Here is a 20,569-nt window from a genome sequence, read left to right on the forward strand (position 1 = left end):
CATTTGGCTGGAATGTGAAATAAAATTAAAAATGAAATAAAATGGCCCTCATTCCACCTCTGGAACAGCTCCCTCCCCCTTTGACGTAAATCCCATGGTTTAAGCTAACACAAATAGGATTGTTCATAAGGGGTCAACCTTATTAGTTTGTGATTATTATAGCATAAACTGGAAATCATAGTTCAGAGTACAGCAGGAAAGGTAAGTGGAGGCTGGATGGAGCCCAAGTTGTGGCTAGGCTGTGAGAGCTCAGTTGTGGGAAATTCAGATCACTAGATGGCATCAAAGCATTATGGTTTCTATCTCTCTTTCCTGCCATCTACTGATTATCTAGATTTTTTTCCAGTCTAGATTTGGCAGACTTAAGTTTTGAGCCAGCTAAAACTATGATGTTGGTTGAAAAAGTTATAAATATTTGATAAGCAGCAACTGTATAAAATCCCAGAAATTTTTTGGAATGGCTTCCAGGCACTCTATGCATAATCCTGATATAAATTATGTTTCCTCTGATTATGCCTTGCATATCTCTTCTCTCCCCCCCCCCTTCCCTCTTTCTCTTCCAGGCTGTTGAGCACTGCAAGCGTCATGTGTGGAACTAGAACATACATAATTTTGGCCAGTTCTTTTTTCATTCTTGGAAGAAAATAGAAGCCAAGGGTTAAGCTAGTAAAAGCTAAATCTTAATGTCTTGATCTTCTCCCACTCCATTTCAAGTACCTTTTTATGAATTGCTTAGTAGCAGTGCTACTATCTTGGAAGTATCCACTGTTTTGACTTACTGATATTTCTAATTCCAGTTGTAGGCCTTTGCGATACATGAGAACATACTGCCAGTCATTGGTCAATTGGGTTCAGTGTTTCTGAGAAGGAGTAATAATGTGTGTGTGTATGTAAGTAAACTAAGGACAGTGCTGGTGTGTCTGGATTTTAATTACTTGTTTTTTTTAAAGACATTCTTGCTGATAATTAAACTTAAAATGTGGGACTGCAGTGCTCTCTATTGAAATAGCTGTTGATACCCTTTTGTGATCAGTTAACCTTGTAGACAAATCTTCCAAATAAATTCTTAACTGCTGGTTCAAAACTATATAGACAGAGGCAATCCTGTTCCTTCCGAAGGGATGACTTAAGTATGCCCACAACTGTTTCATAATTAAGTCTTAAGTCCCAATGCCTGTGTAGCTAATACTGAATGAATGTTCATTAACAATTAAGGTGCAGGCAGTACTAGTTGACAGTGCAATTTTGAAATGCTTACGAATGATCAGTCCATTATTTTTTAAACAAATTTAATAGTTTCTCTTTCAAGAGGTACAGTTCATTTGATCCACCTAGACCTCTAGTGCATGGAGCTCTTTCCCTCCATTTTGGTAAGGTGTATTTCCTGATATTAAAATAAAAAAGAAGCTTTGTAGAAAAAAACAGGCTAAGTATCAGTTTTCTTGTTAGATTGTACATTTATCTATTAAGATTGTCTTTTCTTAATAACTTACTCCTCTACAGAAGAGGTCCCCAACCCCAGGCTGTGGCCCCCAGGTTGCGCAAGCAGTGGGCAAGCGTGCTCATGCACGAAGCTCCATGCGGCCACCGTTTTCCAAGTAAAGATTGGGGACCGCTGCTCTACAGTGTTACGTCTACTTGCATAAGTAGACATTTTCTTGGATTGTAGTAGGAATAAATCAGAACACGTATGAGCAAAATGTTAACTGGTAGTCATGACTTTTACATGAAGACAGCTGTGGTTTGCTGGGGTGGGGAGCAAGTACACAGACTCAAAAACTACTGCTTGTTGAACATATATAAACAAACCATAAAGCCCTTAAACACCATGACTTCTGACTTGGTTTAAAATACAGATTTGTAGAATGGAATTCCTAAAACAATCAACTTCAGCATTATTGTTAAAGTTAGGAATTAAATTTTTTTTATTTTATATATCTTGGGTGCACTTTTGAGGGCGTTGACTTAAAATCTTCAGACTGATACTTTTTGTTTTGTCTGCTGCTGGCTCCAAATTCTTGCTGCTTTGAAATAAGTATATAATGAAAAACAACAGCAAATTAATATAGATGTTTGTTCTGTAGCGTTGTAGTTAATATTTCCTTTGTAAGAGATTGTTATGTGTTGCTGGAAATTATAATACACTCCCTATAAAAGAAAAATGGCATTCATGTGAGGTAAAACATATTTATGTGTAGAATCCAGTTTCTTGCTGATAGGAAATGATTTCATACTTTTTGGACAAATTCTTACAACTTAATGTAAATATGATGTGCAGAGTAATGTCTTACCTTCAGAAATGAGCTGGGAAGATAAGCAGCTGCTTTAACAAACCACTCTATTCTATTTTTTTTTTTGTACTAAAGCTTCTGTAATGCAATAAATATGTAACTATATTTGTCAGTAGTATTTTTTAAAATTATTTTAATTATTAACTTGGAAGATAATATATTGAGAGATAAAAGTTGAAATGTTGATAATTTGTGAGCAGTATAGCCATGTCCTGGAAATTTTAAGAGTTGCCTAAATCAGTGGTTCTCAACCTGTGGGTCGGGACCCCATCTGGGATCGAACGACCATTTCACGAGGGTTGCCAAACAACGCAGTCCGCCATTTTTTTCCCCTTTTCCTTAGCTGTGCTACTCCCTTTTATTCTGTTGGCTTTTGAAAGCCAATAGAATAGACTCTCTTGAATAGAGTCTAATTCTATTGGCTTTCCAAAGCCAATAGGAATTGTCCAGGCTGTCTCCGCCCTGCTGAGCCCGCCAAAAGTCCCATTCTGCAAACGGTGCTGCACCAGTTGAGTAGTCCTCGACTTACGACCGGTTGAGTAGCCCTCGACTTACGACTGGTTGGGGGTCACGGCATTAAAAAGGTTGAGAACCACTGGCCTAAATGAAGTGGGATGTCTAGAGCTCCTGTCCAATATTATAACTCTTTTTGAATATGGTCCCTATTCTCCAAGGACATAGGGTGGGTTTAATATGCTGTGTTCCCTATTTGTACAGCTGAAATATTAAATCCGAAGAGCCCCAGTTCATGTTTTCAATTAAATCATTTCATATAGTTTATAAATTTCCTTTTCTAACATCTCAGTTCTACTATAGTTTTTCTACAATCAGAATTTTGCAAGACAGTAAATAGCAATGTAGCTATGTGCCATTGGACAAGAATATTGCCCTCAGCTCCTAAAGCAAGCATTTATCTGGGTCATGATTTATTATTTTTCCACTATTACTGGCATTTCTTTCAGTTTTTTCCCCCTATTCCTAATTGAACTAATTTATTTTGTTACAATGGGTTTTTTGAGTGCTTAAGTTTCTTGAAGTTACAAGCTTAATATATGGATATGCTACAAATTGAGCAAACTGATTCTACAAATGTAAACAGTACTCTAGCAAGAACAAAAGGTATTAAGTACTGTGTTGTACTTCAGTCTTTTGTTTTCTTCTAGGATTCCTCCAGGCTTACACTGCTTAAATTTGAATGCCATTTCATTCTTTTCTGAATGAAAAGAAATGGATATGGTCTTATTTAGCCTTTTATTTCAACCCAATATACTTTCTCCCACCTCCTCAGTACAGGGAGTTTGCAGATTGGGGGTGAGGGATGCCCAGGTGAGGGGGGTGGGTAGGAGGTCCTGAACAGCCTAGACTTGGGTCATTTTTTCAAAACCGATCAGTCTTCCTTGGGCAGAGGGACAATGCAGTCAGAACAAACTCTCTATTTTGCAAGCTTATCACAAATTTGTTTTACCATTATAAGAAGCTGTTTGAAAATAACCACAAATTTTTTTTACAAAACAACTCTCTGCCTAAAGGTATACCATTGACAAAATAGTATACAATCTTCATGTAAAAATATATTTATATTTCATATTTCCTAAATCCCTCACAGGTGATTGGCATAATAAGGACATGAACTCTTACCGAATCGGAATTCTCTTTAAAACATTTTGAGCCTAGCACACATCTCTCTCCATTTGCTTAGATTAGAAAAAGAAAAACAGGGAGACGTCACCATTTTACCTATTTCTGAATAATTCATCACTGGAGAGGTGCTTTGGGGAAAGTGGTGGAGCCTCTTAATAGGCTCTCTTCTGGCATGTGGGAGGATACATTAGGGATTATGGGAGAAAGGCTGAGTGAAGGGATCCAGAGGAACCATCCTAGAGATTATGTTGTTTACTCCTTCATAATAGTCTTCAAGTAAGCACAAACCATTTCAGCAAAATATGGGACAGCAATTATGTTGCATATATCTGATTTGATCAAGAAAGCTCTAATTTTCATAAGAAACATGCAAACATTCCTGTTGGGGAATAAAGTGCAGACATCCATTTGTCCTTGAAGAAATTAACTTGAATTTTTTCTGTACCCTGCATTCCACCTAATTCTGGATGTGAATCAGGCTTGCATTGATTCTTGTGTAATTGCCCAGCACCTAGCTGAACTTGGCTTGAACTGCAAAAAAACTGTGTGGTTGGATCGGGTAGCTAATTTTGGTCTTATTGTTAATTACATTAATGTATCAGCAAATTACCAACAGTCAGATGCAGGAGTCACAAAAGGAAGAATTCTCCAGCTTTCAAGAACTGAAATTGACTTTAAAGAAATTGCATATGTAATTTAAAAGACCTACCAAGGAGGTCTTGTACTTACCACCTGTTGGGATACTGTAATATGCTTTATATGTGTCTTCCTTTGAAAGGAAAGACATATATAAAATGCAAAAATTGCAACTGGTATGAAACAGCAGCTCGTGTGTTAACAAATCATAGTCGCCATAGTCTTACTTATTCACACACACACACAAGATAAAAATATATAAAAAAGCTGAAAGTACAAGAAAGGGAAAATGAAATTAGAAATAAAGATACAAAGTTAGTACTTTATAGTACTTATAAGTAAAATTATAAATTTACCCTTTATAATTACAACTTTTCTATTTTATCTCATTGAAAAAGTCTGTAAAGGGTCGCTTTAAAGACTTCTGAACCAGTGTATATATTTGAATCCAGAATTTTCTAGCTTTTTTACATGCTAGAAGAAAATATGCACCAAACAAAAAATGTCCATTCATATTTCCACAAATTTGAACATTAATAATAATTTGAAGTACCTTTATATATTTAGATGCTTTCTCTGGTGACCTACACCAACGCTACATTTTATAAAAATTCTCTAACCTAATGCAAGTGTAAGGTTCCATCTTTATGTTATAACCCAAAATTTTACCCCACTTTATCATACATGACTTTTTTCAAATTTTAATAAAAATTTATATCTTTTAGCAATTGTGTGTTCATAATTTGCCCACAATTCAACTTTATGGTTCTACTTCAGACATTCTTACAGAGTATGACACGTATATCCCTCTGCCACCAGTTCTTCTCTTGATTTTATTTCACATTCTTAATGTTCTAATATCTCATAAATCCATTCGTGGTTCCTTGTTTCTTAATACGCTTTTGTGCTTTTTTAAAGCCACAAAGGTGTTTTCAAGCATAGATACCGAGGTTTGGTATCTATTTCTTACTCTCAATATGGCACGTCTAACAAAGAATTTCTAAAATCCACATTTATCTTGACTTTCTTATAGCACAAATATCCATGTTATCCAAATCTCAGGTCATATCCTTTTAACTCCAAAACCCTATTTCTCCGTACTACTACTACAACCCCCACCACCAGCAATTCACCTCCCAATGTTCCTCACCTGGTGTAAACTCCCCCCCCCCCATCATAAGTGCTATCACAAGACTCACTGGTGACACACACCTGACTTATCACAAGACCCTGACCTGATGGGACCCTCCCCTGACATGACCTCACCATCACAAGACCTGCTGACCACACAAAGCCCTTATAAACAGAAGAAAACCTGACATCCCTAAAATCTGCTGAAGATATCACTTAGCCTGATAATGAAATATTCGGAAACAACTCACAAACTCAACGAAACTTCACCCTCATCTTACACCTGAACTACAGATATTCGCCACTATTGCAGTACCACTCTCATCCAAACCTATTTTGCAAGCTGCAAAAGAGTAGTTCCTACTTTGCTGTAGTCATACATACACTTTATGGTTGTTGCATGATCAAATTCAATTCAAAGTGCTATTTTTAATTTCTAAACCAGTGTTCTGACATTTTGTTATAAGATCATGAAGAACCATATTCACAGTGTTTTCCAAAACTTAATATGGATCAACAGCTTCATTGTAGGCTTTCCAGAAGCTGTTAAGGACAAGGCTGTTCCAGGGAACATCTTGAGGGTAAATGGTTGCCAGCACTACTTGCTCCATTACTGTATTTTTTAGTTGACTTATTGTATGCTGATTTTATCCCTTTTTATCATGTTTAATGCTTTTTATGATGTAAACAGAGAATTGCTTTTGGGGTCTGACAACACATAATAAATTGGAATCCCAACCTGTTATAACCACATAGTGTCTTGAATCATTTTCCTTCCCTTAGTCCTCAGTTGTAGCAGGGAGAAAGGAAGGAAGGTACATCCTTGTGAGCTGGCAGCAAATAGGCTATTATGCAGAAAACTGGAGTTGCTTCTTTCAGCTGGGAGTACTCATGCACTTACAAATAATGCAAATTAATTACATGGGTGTGGTAAATGGTAACTTGTGAAATCTTTAGTGGGTGTTAAGTACTCCCCATCTTGTAGCTTCTTTTGGGGTTGTTTGCTCTAGAGGAGAGGCAGGCATCATCACCGAAGAGTTGGTTGACACCAGGACCATGGAAGGCTCGTGGAAGAGTTGGGTATTGCTGGTGGTGTTCTCTCTGGCTTTCTATCAAGGTAAAGAACAAGAGTTTTGTTTTATTCTTGAAAAGAAGCAGAGATGTTTATGATACTAGAAGAAAAAAAGTAAAAGGCACAAAGAAGTATCGCTAATTTTGATTCACCTTCAGGGAGAGAAGCACACTTGGCTGAGAAATGGGGAAGACTATGAAACTGGGACTCTGGTACCGTCCACTTAAAGACTAAGCTAACCCATTCCTTCTTATATGTAGAATTGTTATTCTATCCTAATCCTAACCCTTTCATGGTCTCGTGACAAATGGTAATTTTTGTGACCTAGACAGAGTTGCTAATATGGAGGCCTGAATATCAGCCATAAGTTGGGCTACTCTTCCTCTGTAGATTTTGTTGTTTGGGGTGACCAACAAGTGAGCTGGTGGAATTTTTAAATACTGTATATTGTGCAAACTGTAAGCAATGATACTACTAATTATTGAAATGGGAATAGCATTTAGCTTTGTAGCATGGAGCCACTCTAACATCTGCTATACTCTTCCTGTGTAATCCAGTTGTTCTGCAAGATTAAACTCTCCAAAAATCTTTAATTTCTCTCAAAACTGCTGTTTTGACCCATAGCTGATGTGTAGCCATTAGGAACAATGCTAAAGAATAAGAGTAAATTGTAAACAGCCTTGCATTTAACAATCTTCTGTTCACTTGACCATTAAAGGAGGAGATATTCCTTTTTATTCCTTGCAGAATAGATGTTGCCTTTGAATCTATAACAGACAGATACTTTGAATATGAGAAATTTCTTGGCTAAAACTATTCTTGCAGAACCTGTTTACTGAGTTACAAGGCATTTTCATTTCATAGCAAAATGTGTGTACATCAACCAATTTAGGTGTATCATTTAATAAAAACGTATGTATGATACTCCTTCAGTGTCTGTATTACTGTTGGTACATGCAAATAGTAAATGATCATTTGATATTCTAAGAATATGCAAAGATAAGGGTTTCATTTTGTAACAATTTTGTTGAAGATTACGTGTATTAGATTAAGAGATAAAACTAATACTATAAAATAAAGATAGAAGAAGAAAAAATAAAAAGGGCAAGAAAAAAAGATTAAAAATAACTTCCTGCTTTGTCTCAGCAAGTATAAGCATTTTTAACAATTTATCACTATTTCTTAAAACAATCTCTTAATCCCTTCATCACCATATATCATTCTGTATAATAAATCTTTAAAATCTCATTGCGCATTCTAATAAAAAAGTCCATTAAGGCTTACCAGAAGTAACTTGTAAACAAAACAAACTTGCATGAAATCTTTCCTTTTATCTTTATATCTCATTTTCTGTTATTAAGCTAATCTTTCAAACTTTAATGTTAAAATCTACCAGACATAACTATTTTAACCTTAATCAGTTAATTTAAAATGCAGCAAATAAATTATTGCCCTTAGAACTCCTGATAAACAAAGCCTGAAAATATCATCATTCACTCCGGGCCAAAGAAAGGGCATTAAATATTTCCAGAAGTAACCCATCTGTTTTAATCTTGGTCAAATAAACCATTTTTATATTCTTTGCCCCTGCTCCCAGCAATTTTAATCTTTAGTCTCTTCAAATAGTGCCCAAACACTTGGTTTCTTTTCTTTTTCTCGTTGTCTCTTCTTACAAAATCACTGGCAATCATTAAATTCCTTTGTTAAATTCAAAATATACAGTTTATTTTTATGGCCTATTACTTGCACATCCTTTTTAGTTATTAAATCAACCAATTTCATTTGTTTATTCAATATTTTGTTTTTTCTATATCATTCTTGTAGGTTGTCATTTTTAAGTCCACATTCGAATTATTTTCAGTCTTGCCAGTAAAACTGGTTCGTTTTCCATAGCATGATCTATATTGATAATGGCAGAAATCTTTAAAACTAGTTTGTGAGTCTGTTGTTCACAAACATAATACATCCATTGTTTCATTTCCTTTTGGTGACCTCTTGTGTCCACTCTTCAAAGTCTCACAAGGTACTTTGTTTCCAAATACAGTTTCCCACGGGAGACTTGTAATCAATTTCCAAACTTTATTAAATTCATTTAGATCCTTGGTTCATTTATAACTATCTAAACATCCTTTTGCCACTAATTAAAAAATATATATAAATCGTTAAAACACATACTTAAAACTGCTTGATTGAAGGAAACTAACCCAATGAAGTCCATAAATACTTGCCATTTCAAATGTTCTCAATATAAAACAGCAATAAAAAATTTCAAAGTGATTAAGAAAAGAGGATAGGCCACACTTTTGAGTCCTTAAAAGCTAATAATCACCATGAGCTAGTATGTATTCCCTTGACTCCCAGCCACTCTATGAGCTGACTACAAAAACATTTTTCCTGCAGTTTACTAATGAGGACCAACTGTCAAAAGTACACATGGAATATCTCATGACCTCTTCTTTCTCTGGAGAGATTTTGCTAATCTGAATCTTGCATCTTCTGCAGATTTTAGCTATAATGTAGTCCCTGGTTTTTTTCAGGGACATATTCAATTTGCCATGTACTCACTGGTAGTCCCCCAAGGGTGAAGATTTCTAATCTTTCCATGTGAAAGTGCTGATGGCAATAGTTTCTTTAATAAGCTACAATATTGGACTCACTGGTGGGGAAAATTTTGTTATTCCATGAATTTAAATGATTGATTCATGCTTTGAATAACTTTTTATTGGCCCCTCTTCTGATATGTGTCCCACACATGTAACTGTAAAGCTAATAGCTATGAAATCTTAAGTTGTATAGATTGTTAACCTGAGGATTTATATCACTGTGAAACTACTCTAAACTTGTTGAATGGATAGAAAATAGAGGGTCAGAACATAGCATCTGAAGATGATGAGTACATCACATCTCACCTCATAATGATGTAGAAACCTGTATCCAGTGCTGTCATTTCTATAGAGTTACTGGGTCGTGCAAGGAACTGGAAACGTTAAAGGAGTTGATTTCTTCCTGCATGGTCAGTGACCATAAGGTCTGCTCATTAGAGAATTTAAGACAGCCTGTGCTTTTATTGATCACTAGTCACTTGCAAAAAATAAACTTTCCAGAATATTAGCTATGAATCAAATACTGATTAATCAGGAGAAAGCAGGAACCATTAATTTTCATTCTTTAATAATCTTAGGCTCAGTAAGATCATTAGAAAGAGTGGAGGAGACTTACAGGTAAGCATGGATACACAGCTCCTTCACCATCACTGCTCACAACTCTCAGGTTTGGAAATGTTTCCTATCATTTCAGCTAGACCTTACATTGCTTGTTCATTTCTGTTTTCTCTTGGCTTCTCAAAATTCACACATCATAACAGACCCTTCCCTTCTATGCTTGGTAGGGGAACAACAGGCCCTTCCTTGTGTGTTTCTGAAAGAAGCCCAAGGGATTGATTAAACAGCCTGCCAAGGTGACTTCCTTTGTCTGAATGAAGCCAAATTGGATCTGAAGTAATCTTTAATGATTTAGCTTTCTACCAACAAAAGTAGAACAACAGATGACTTGCGATTCTTGACACCTTCATGTTGGCATCATAGTTCAGTTTTAGTCTTTTTTTTCTTCAAAAATCTATCTTCAAGATCTAATGAATCACACCAAGGCTTCTGTAATACTGCCACCCTCTTCTCTGGAGCATAGGCAGGACATTATACCAAGTAGTTTTTCATGCCTAACTTGCCTTGAGGAAGACCTGTAGTAGGAAGTGTATATAATAGTCATTCCTAGGATCCTGGGAGTTACAGAAGGCACACCCCAACCCCCACATTATTGCATCATAGTCAGATACATTGCTTACAAGCCCTATGAGACTTGTCCTTGCCCGCAGGACTCTGCATATTCACATACAAAGCATGACAAAATGAAATAATGAAAGCTAAAAGTTGTATAATTACAATCTGAACAGCAGCAGCAACAAGAATTATCAGGATGTTGAGTGCTCATACCATCTAGCAAAATTTAAAAGACTTGGTTGGCTTTCATATCATATGGGGTGAATTTATGCTCATCCTCTTAAGCTCATTTCTTTTTTTTTACTATATTTAGAATCTAAATTCTTAGTATATGATTTTGAAGGTCCATGTAATCTGAAAGCAGAAAAAGACTAACTTGACAGAGTGGAAAGAGACAGAAAATGATGTAAGTAGGGAATACAGGAGTGATGCATTTGTATAATTTATATCTGTAGGCTTAAAAGAGGGCAGGGCTTTTTCTTCCTGACCTAATAAACATACACATGCATATATATATTGAATTCTGCATAGTTCAGACCAAACCCATTTGGCCAAGGCCTAAGAAGGTAGTATCAAAATACTAATTCTGAAAGCAATTGCACTGATGAAAAGGAATGGGTTAGTAAGGGCTTCTGTGTTCTTGTCTAGGAAATCTCCAGTTTGTCTTTCACTGAGATTCATCTGTCTGTGTCGAATTTTTTAAAAAAGCACACTGATATTTTACCCCTCTATAACTCTCATGCGCCAAATGTTGCTAAAAATAAAGGAATAACATATACCTGCCACAAGAGATGTGATGGCTTAAACCAAGGATGACATCTGTGGATAATCTCTAGCACATGAATTCCCTCTAAACTCCAAACAATAAATAAACCCACTGCAATTTCTGCCATTGCTAACATGGAGATATATATAGGTAGTCCTCAACCTCATAATAGAGCTTGTCCATTATGGTCATAAGTTGTAAGGGTCATGTGGCTGTTTTGCTTACGATCCCACCCCTGTTCTCCAAATGCAGTTGTTAAGCAGAGCACAGTGTGCTTTGAATTTGAGAGAGCTAGCATAAGCCCAGACCGGCCTATCCCAGGCCTCCCCACCCTCCCCACAGTCTTTCAAGCACCCCTTACTCTGCTTTCCATCCCCTCAGGAATCCCACAGGACTTGGGCCTGCTTTCCCTTTCACCAGGTCCCTGCAAGTCTGGGGCCTGCTTTCATCCACCCCACTGAAGCCCACACCTTCTCCCCATCCCTTGTCACAGATCAGTCACTTACCTTTCAAAAATCTCTGAAGCTCCAGGGAAGCAGAACAGACTGGTCTATTCCTAGACCGCATTGGTGCCTCATGAAAGTAGCCATATTTGGAGCAGCCACAATTCCTTCTAGCCACTCTGAAAATGACGGTTGCCTCCAGACCGCAGCCACATGGCCCAGCACAGGGGTCCCCAACCCCTGGTCCGTGGACCAGTACCAGGCTGCGGCATGGCAGCAACCAGTCTACATAAACAAGGAAAGCCCCATCCACAGGATGCAGGCAGGACACAAAACCACACGCTCTCCGATCCATGGAAAAACCTCTCTGCACGTAACTGGTCCCTGGTGCCCAAAAGGTTGGGGATCTCTGGCTTAGCACACCAGAGGAGAGAATGGCTTGCCTCCTTTAACACGAGCTCCAGAGATCTTTGAAAGGTAAGTGGCTGATCTGGGATGGGACATGGGAAGCTGGGTTTGGGGCCAGATGGGGTGAGAACCAGGCTCAAAGCCTGTGAGGGCCTGGTGGAGGTGAAAGCCAGCTGAGACCTGTAGGGCCCTGGTGAGGCAGCATGAGGGGAGATGGTGGGGGGCTGCTACAGTGCCCCTATGGTTGGTCATAAAGGACAAATGATAATGGGGGCATTGCAGCAGTTATAACTTTGAAATGGGGTTGTAAGTAGCTTTTGTAACTTCAAATGGTTGCATGTCAAGATTATCTGTACTGAAAAAGTTCTATAGTCTTGTTAATTTTTATAGAATTAATTTTAGAAGAAGACGTTTCCCTGAGGTTTAAGGTGTACTTATTCAGGTGACCACAAATACGCATGTCCCCACACTAAAGATCTGCAATTCAGATGATGCTAGGTTAGAGCCAAATGATTGCATGGATGCACACAAAGCTGGGAAACCATTTTAGAGGCGGTATATCATTTTATCTACAATGTGAATATATCATTTGTTTTAGCCAATAGTTACTTTTTGCCCTGAGGCTAATGTGGAAATATTAACATGCTTGCATATATCAAGAGTCTTGTGTGTTCAGTGCTTCAGCTGCAGTAAGAGGCAATCATCTGGAAAGAAGAAAAGAACTTACAAGAGCATCCAGCCATTCAGGGCGGAGTCAGCCTGCATATTTATTTCTGCTTCCTTCCCTGGGGAGATACTCCATATTGTCTGTGTTCCCATGATTGCAAGTGTTGCTTCCTCTGCTATGAATGTATTCATCCAATCCCTTGATATTTATGCAGTTAATAACATTTGCAATAATGCTAATATATATGGGTGAGGACATCTTATGTGGAGGAAAATTGCTTGTTGCAGATTTCATCACAACCATGAAGTTGCCCAGTGAAGTTCAATGATGGAGGATGAAGTTAGGCCATTTCCTGTGCCTACACTTTCACAGCTACACCACACTAGCTCTAATATACATCTGAGGGTGGGGGATGAGGAAGAAAAAACAGTGACAAAGTCAGTGACAGGAAGAGAATGAAATAACAATAACAGAGTTAGAAGGGACCTTGGAGGTTTTCTAATAGTCCAACTCCCTACTCAAGCGGGAGATCCTATACTATTTCAGTCAAATGACTGTGTGCCCTCTGATTCAGAACATTAGAGATGAAAAGAAAATGGGGATAGAAGGAAGGGTGAGCATTTAGGTCTTGTTGATCATTAGTTACCCTGTTAATCTCTCCTTTAGTTACTGAATATCAACATCTTCAAATTTATTTCTTTACATCTAACAATGGAAAATCTTTAAACAAGTAAATGCTGAAGAATCCCCGTTGCTGATTTTTGTTTTCTTGTTGTTACATACAAAAATAATCATTTCCTTAGCCATGTAAGGGATTATTCAATGCAACTTTTTGATCTTCAGTGTTAGCAAAATTATTTTCCACAAACACAACTATTTTAGAAAAATATTTAGTGTTTTTGCTCTCTTAACTATATCTCAGATTGCAACTATGCTATTCCCAGGATTCGTTTATTTCATAATGGTGACCAGAGGCAACCAGAGGATCTGATGCTTCTATTACACAAGACACAAGAATATCATATCACAAAGTATTTACAAAGAGACAAAGTTTGCATCACAATGGCACAATATTGCTTTCATCATTTGCCTACTCTCTGGATATTAGGGCAATCTTTACTGTTAGGCCACATAACCATCTTAAACGTAGATTTCAAGAATGTTGAATAGTGCTAGCAGGTTAATCAAATATGTGAACAACTAGTTCTCTGTGTGGATGCCGCTTCCAGAAGTCCATTCTGGGCCTGGGCAAGAAAAAATTAGCTACTGATTCTGCCGAAGTGGTGCAAACCGGCTGAATCCCACCACTGCCTAACTCCCACTAGTTGTCAACACTGCAACTTCATTTTTGGTTGCCACAGTTGAAGGGGGGGGGGGATGTGTGCTTTTTACATTAGACAAAACAATAAATTGTCCTGTGGGAACCAAGGTCATTGCTCCTGGGGTTTTGGCGGGCTGAGCTTTCTTTTAGGAAGCCTGCCAAGGTAGTTTATTGGGGAATATGATTAATGACACATTACTGGGATGGGAAGTTCAACTTCGATACTTTGTAATCTTTGGGGGGGGGACTTCAGTCTTGGTTTCACTTTTGATCGTGGGGATATTTTGTAGCCATAAATATGTTCTTTAAGGAAACCTAGTCTAGCCTTGGAGTTGTTTTTTTACTGTTCTTGTCTATCAGAACAATGACACTAGCTTTAAAATCATTTTAATGTATGACAGGAAAATCACAATTCCACCTTTGTTGCTTTTAGAAAAATCCCACTGAGTCATTGTTGGATGTAGTTTATGTTCACAGCCTAAGAAGCATTTTGAAGTAAATTACTGAAAACAGATAATAATCTCAACATACCAGTTTTTGTTTTTTGAACAGGAGTCCGCAAGCACAGATCTCGTGATTTTCCTAGGTCTTATACTTACAGTATGATGATTTTTTTAAAAAAGCAATAAATGTTGAGTCATATTAAACTGTGCTATGTGACAATTTAAATTGGCAGATCTGTTCTGAACACATTCAGCCACTTTGTAAATAATTTGAGATAGCTGTCCTAGACTTCAGTTGTTTCTGCAAGATTAGAGACCTTTTCCCGAGTCTCTCCAAAATTCTTCCTGAGTTGTAATATGAAATGTGCTGGGTGAATAATGACACCCACAAATAATTAGATTAAAACTTCTGGCTCTGATTATTTTAGGGAATGTGATCTCTACACTGTTGGCCACAAAAAGTTTCATCTCATTGCTCCTGACCTTCCTGAATGCTTATTGGATTTTGCTGAAAGCATGCAGTTGTTTAAAGTCATTATTAGTACATATCCCTTGTTCCAGGTCATCATGTTACAGCAAGGCTCTGTTTGTTACATAGATATATAATGCGAAGTAATGCATTCTATAAATATTTTTTTCTTTTGGAGAAAAATATATTCATCTACTTCATCAACTATCCATAAATTCATTCAATAAAGCGATTCACTCCAGATTTTATGATATGGTAGTTCAGTTATTAAAAATTCTAATTATTTTTGCAAAAAAAAAGAAAGCCTAATGTATACATGTTAATATGGATCAATTCCATTAGTTGGAATTACAGTGCAGAAAGTGAAGAGGAACTAAAGAGCCTCTTGATGCGGGTGAAGAAGGAGAATGCAAAAGTGGGCTTGAAACTCAACATTAAGAAAACCAAGATCATGGCATCCGGCTCTCATGGCAAATAGATGGGCTCCAAGATCACCACAGATGGATACTTTAGCCAAGAAATTAAAAGACACTTGCTCCTGGTGAGGAAAGCTATGGCAAATCTAGACAGCATACTAAAAAGCAGAGATATCACCCTGCCAACAAAAGTGCGTATAGTCAAGGCCATGATTTTCCCAGTTGCAATGTATGGCTATGAAAGTTGGATCATAAAAAAGGCTGAGCACAAAAGAATTGAGGCCTTTGAACTATAGTGCTGGAGAGGAGTCCTGCGAGTCCCCTGGACTGCAAGGTGATCCATCTGGTCAGTCCTAGAAGAGATCAACCACGACTGCTCTTTAGAAAGCCAGTTCCTGAAGTAGAAACTCAAGTACTTTGGCCACCTAATGAGAAGGAAGAACTCATTGGAGAAGGGCCTAATGCTGGGAAAGATTGAGGGCAATAGAAGAAGGGGACGACACAGAATGAGGTGGCTGGATGGAGTCACTGAAGCAGTAGGCGTGAGTTTAAATGGATTCCAGAAGATGGTAGAGGACAGGAAGGCCTGGAGGAACGTTTTCCATGGGGTTGCAATGAGTCGGACACGACTTCGCAACTACCAAGAACAACAATTTAGTTCATATTCTATATGTCTTTCCACACCTTTTTATTTAATTGCAGTAGGATAATAAATTGCTTTGATTTAATTTTTTAAACAATCCTGATCTATTGCATATTGTTATTCTTTTACAGTATTTGGTTACCGACTTGATTAGGGGTCTATGAATATATTACTGAATGAACCTTAGCTTTTTATGATAGAGGAGCTATAAAAATGAACACAATATCCACAATTGAACAAAAACTTTTTAGGACCAATCATATGCCTCCCAAAGGTGTGTTACTTTATTATCAAATATTAAATATCACCCAGCTTTGTATTTATATTTCAGGTCTGTAATTTAAAATATGAAGCTAAAAAGATTTGCTGAGAGATATTTCTACTACTGAATTCAGTACAACAATATTGATCAAATGGTAATAGTTTATTCACCATCTCTGATTTTTCACAAATCTTGCTTCTTTCATATTGATATAATAATAAAAATGCCTCTCTATTGGAGCAAACAGGTGATTCAGTCACTGAGAAAAATATTATTCATGAACCAACATGCAGGAAATTTAGTGCATATTATATTTTTTTATTCTTCAGTTTATTGGCTATTCTAATCTGGAGATACTTGAATTAGCTGAATTGCTCTGCTAAAATTTTTCCAGATTGTTTGAATTAACAGATTAACTATTAATTTGACATGATCTTGAAGACTTGAAATATTCTAATATTGGAACATTACAGAAGCTACTTTGAGTGTGTTTAATGAATTAAGATTTTAACAGCAACTTCATTATAGAAGGTAAGCAGAGTAATCATATTTAATGAATGCAGCTTATGTGGCTAGATCAGTGTGTCATGCCAAACCTAGAAACCCTGGGTTAAAGTAAATGCAGGTTTAGTTGAAAAGTTGTATACACACGTCAGTTGTTTTAAAGCAAAAAACAACAGCAAACTTTCTTTACCTGTTTGTTCTTAAATCCTAGTTAAAAGTGGAGGATGATTTTGCCCAAAATTGTTACCTTTAGATATACAGAATTCCAGCTTCCAACATTCCAGGCATAAAGATAGTCAGAGAAGTCAAGATGTTAGTCATGACAATACAATCAAAGTTCTACTGTTTTTTTTAAACTGGGTCACATCATTCTGGCCTTCACACTGATCTTTTTTTGACTGCACCTTGTGGATGCTGCTGATTCCAAGCTAACTGGCCAAGAATTATAGTACACAAATCCAACAACTCTTCCCCGTATAGGAAAAGACTTTCAAGGAGTTGGCCTACCCTAAATAAAACAAAACAAATTCAAAAGATTCTGACCCTAGTGGAAGTTATTCAGGTAGTTGTCAGGCAGAAATTGTGAAGTAACAACTGGGAGGGGTTATCATAACTCTGCATACTATATACAGAAAGCATATCGGAGTTATGCAGATAAGGAACACATTTGCAGTGAAAGAGAAATTCTTATTACTAAAATGATTTTCAAGACAATTTATCCTGAGAAATTAGAGGTGCTAGGGTTATTAAAAAGTGTTTGGAAAGATACCTTGAATAACTGAAATGCAAGGGTTTTTTATGAAAAGAAACAGAACATCTCATGTAGGTTGAGATGAGGCAATTTCCTAGGTGATTCAATGGTTACAGATATGGGTGAGCATGTAGGTAATGGTCAAGTTTCCATACAGCGGTGAAGACTGCATGTTTCAGATAAAGACACTACTGATTGCACATCTTCACCTTTGAAAAAATAACTTTGTGGAAATGGTTGGGTTTATCACCCAAACAGATAGGATATAAATTAAAAAGTATATAATAGTACCTTAAATACATATAATTAGATCTATTAAATTGTGCCATAGCTTTATTATTCTTTATTAATTACAGATTTATGTTGTAGCTATCTAGGAAGCAAGGGTGACTGAATCTTGGTCATCAGCAGAGATATAGTGAAGGAATGAAAATGCTACTTTATTGAAGTGAAAATCATACTGAGATTGCATATCATGCCATTACAAAATTTAATCAAAACAATAGATTCAATTATCCAATCCATGAATCTCTTTAGAGAGATTCATTGTTAAGAAATTATTTTACAGTGAGGCAATCATTGAAAGAAATTATTCCCCAAAGTTAGGTCACATAAAACTGTAACACCCTTTTCCTTTAAGGTAAAGCAATTCAAGTCCAGAAAATCCCTTTATCAGAATTTTTGACTTTTTTAAATGGAGCTTCTGGGAGATTATTTGTGTTCTTGTGTTTCCCATGATTGTGCCATGTCAGTTTAGGGGACTATAATCCCATCATCCTAGCCATCGGAATGAATAACATAGGACAGTGGTGGCGAACTTATGGCAGGGGTGCCAGAGGTGGCACTCGGAGCCCTCTCTGTGGACACACATGCAATTGTCCCAGCCTTGCCTCCGCACACGACCCCCTCACCAGCAGCCTCCCTTGAGGAGAGTCGCCCCTGAGCGTGGCCCACACGAAGCAGCGCAGCCAAGAACATGGCAGCCAGGCAGCGTAGACAAGACTCTGCCCTCACGCCCCAACGCGCACAGTTGATGCAGCAGGGCATGGGCAGAGGGTGTGGCTGCTGTGGCACTGCTGGGCTGCCTGGGCGATCTACGGTGGGCCCTGGAGGCAGTGAGTGGCCCTGCGGGTGGGCAGGGTAGGGCGGAGTGGGGGCAGGACAGGGGTGGGGCAAGAGGTGGAACAGGGGCGGGGCCAGTTTTTGGGCACTCGGTCTCTAAAAGGTTCACCATCACTGACATAGGGCTAGGGGCAATGGTGTTGGGAAACTAACAGAGAACCTCAGGAGGCTTGTTGAGGAATGGGAGGACTCACTGCAGCCAGGTGGGTGTGACGGGGTAGACGTGGCCATCTGAGTGCCACCAGGTGGGCGTGTGTAAGTGGGCAGGGAAGGGAGGGGCTAGATTCCCCCCCCCCGCTGCTGCCCATTTTGTGAAACAGAGCATTTTGCTCTGCTATCTCTGGCAGGGTGAAAAGAAGCATTTTTTCTTGCTGCTTTCTGAGCAGAGATTTCTCTGCTATGTTTGGGGGGCTGGTTCACTATATGGAGCATGTGAGGATGATCAATGCTGGATGTAATTTCTACATTTCTTTAGAGTTATAAATCCAGATATCTCACTGAAGCAAGGAAGGGTTTCATCATTCTTCATTTGGTCAAATCCACAAAAATGGGAAAGGGGAGGGTGGAAATGGAGAAGGAGGAGATAAACAGAAGGAGGGGAGGGTGGATATTTTATATTTTCAATAGTTTGACATAGTTCTGTTGTCCCCAGTTCTGGTCTGAGCCTGGTGCTGAGGCCAATGAAGAACACAAGGTTTTCTTTTCTTTTATTGAAGTGCTGCAAGAAAAGGGAACCTGACCAAAATGCCAAGGAACCTCGAACCACAGGATTAAGGAAGTTTTATTATTTTCAGTAAGGAGAAGCTGGGATAAGGTGGGATATATAAGAAATACCATCTAATAAACATTTCAATAATGATCTAACAATTATTCTATTGATCTCTAGCTGTCCCTATTCCTAAGTCTTGGCTAATGAATGCTTCAGGACTTATCTAATACACTTCCTATTTGCTCCGGCCATCTCTATTCCTAACTTCTAGCTGAGCTTGGCAAGATATCTAAGTCTTTGTTACTTTTATCAACTTTCTAATTGTTACAAGCTTTACACATGCATATTCCCTGTCAATAAGCATTCTTGGTTCTCGCCAAACTCTCCAATTATAGACTTCCTGATCTCCTTTCAAGTGTATGCCATAATCTTGCTTTGTTTCGGCATCCAGCCCATCAGTTCTTGATTTTGGATTTGATTTTGGATACCACCATCCATGTCTACATCCTGGTATTATTTTTGGAATAAGTTCTTATACTTTTGCATAATCCCTGAGCAAAATCTCACCATCTGAGCTGTAACATTAAGAGAGCTCACTTTCAGTAAAGAATGGAGCAATTCTCGGACTTGTTCATAAAAATGGCAACTTAGAAGAATGTGTGTCCTAAGTCCTGTTTCGCCTTCGCCACAAAAGCAGACTTTTTCAGAAGAAAGTATCTTGTGGTAGTCTTAAAGATGCTTTTCCAAAAGACAACTGGACTTTCTTTTTTTCTTTCTTTTGCCTTTTGGTAAGCAGCTTTGGGACAACCATGATCTGAATGATTGAGAATCTTCGTAGACATATTTTGTGGTGCTTGCCCTCTGTTACTGCAGAAGGAAAGGAATTATTGTGTGCCCTAGAAAAAGTCCTTCTCTATTTAAAGCAAGTTAAATTATATAGGTATTTAGCAGAGTTCTGAAAAGGCTTTCTATTAACATGAAGCAAGAATTGGGAGTTTTTGATAAACCCTTCTGCAATCCCATGTCAGCTTTCTGTGATTTGACTCTGTTCACAGCATCCTCCTAACCCATATCATTTAGAAATTCATTTGAGCATCT

The 20,569-nt window shown here is 37.8% G+C and overlaps 2 protein-coding genes across 3 annotated transcripts in view; both read left to right on the forward strand.

Annotated features, from left to right (window-relative positions):
- LOC120297641 (prosaposin) overlaps positions 1-2,396 on the forward strand; it is a 34,980-nt gene extending 32,584 nt beyond the window's left edge. For both annotated transcript variants that reach the window (XM_039320492.1, XM_039320491.1), the window contains one exon: positions 564-2,396. In XM_039320492.1, coding sequence (XP_039176426.1) covers positions 564-599 — 36 coding nt within the window. In that variant the 3' untranslated portion in view covers positions 600-2,396. The remainder of the gene's footprint in view (positions 1-563) is intronic.
- A 374-nt stretch (positions 2,397-2,770) lies between these two features.
- The window catches only part of LOC120297656 (prosaposin-like), a 56,988-nt gene continuing 39,189 nt past the window's right edge, over positions 2,771-20,569 (forward strand). The window contains exon 1 of the mRNA XM_039320534.1: positions 2,771-6,816. Coding sequence (XP_039176468.1) covers positions 6,756-6,816 — 61 coding nt within the window. The 5' untranslated portion in view covers positions 2,771-6,755. The remainder of the gene's footprint in view (positions 6,817-20,569) is intronic.

This window comes from Crotalus tigris, unplaced genomic scaffold (assembly GCF_016545835.1).
Source record: "Crotalus tigris isolate CLP2741 ecotype Arizona unplaced genomic scaffold, ASM1654583v1 scf7180000023654.2194447, whole genome shotgun sequence".
Taxonomy (NCBI): domain Eukaryota; kingdom Metazoa; phylum Chordata; class Lepidosauria; order Squamata; family Viperidae; genus Crotalus; species Crotalus tigris.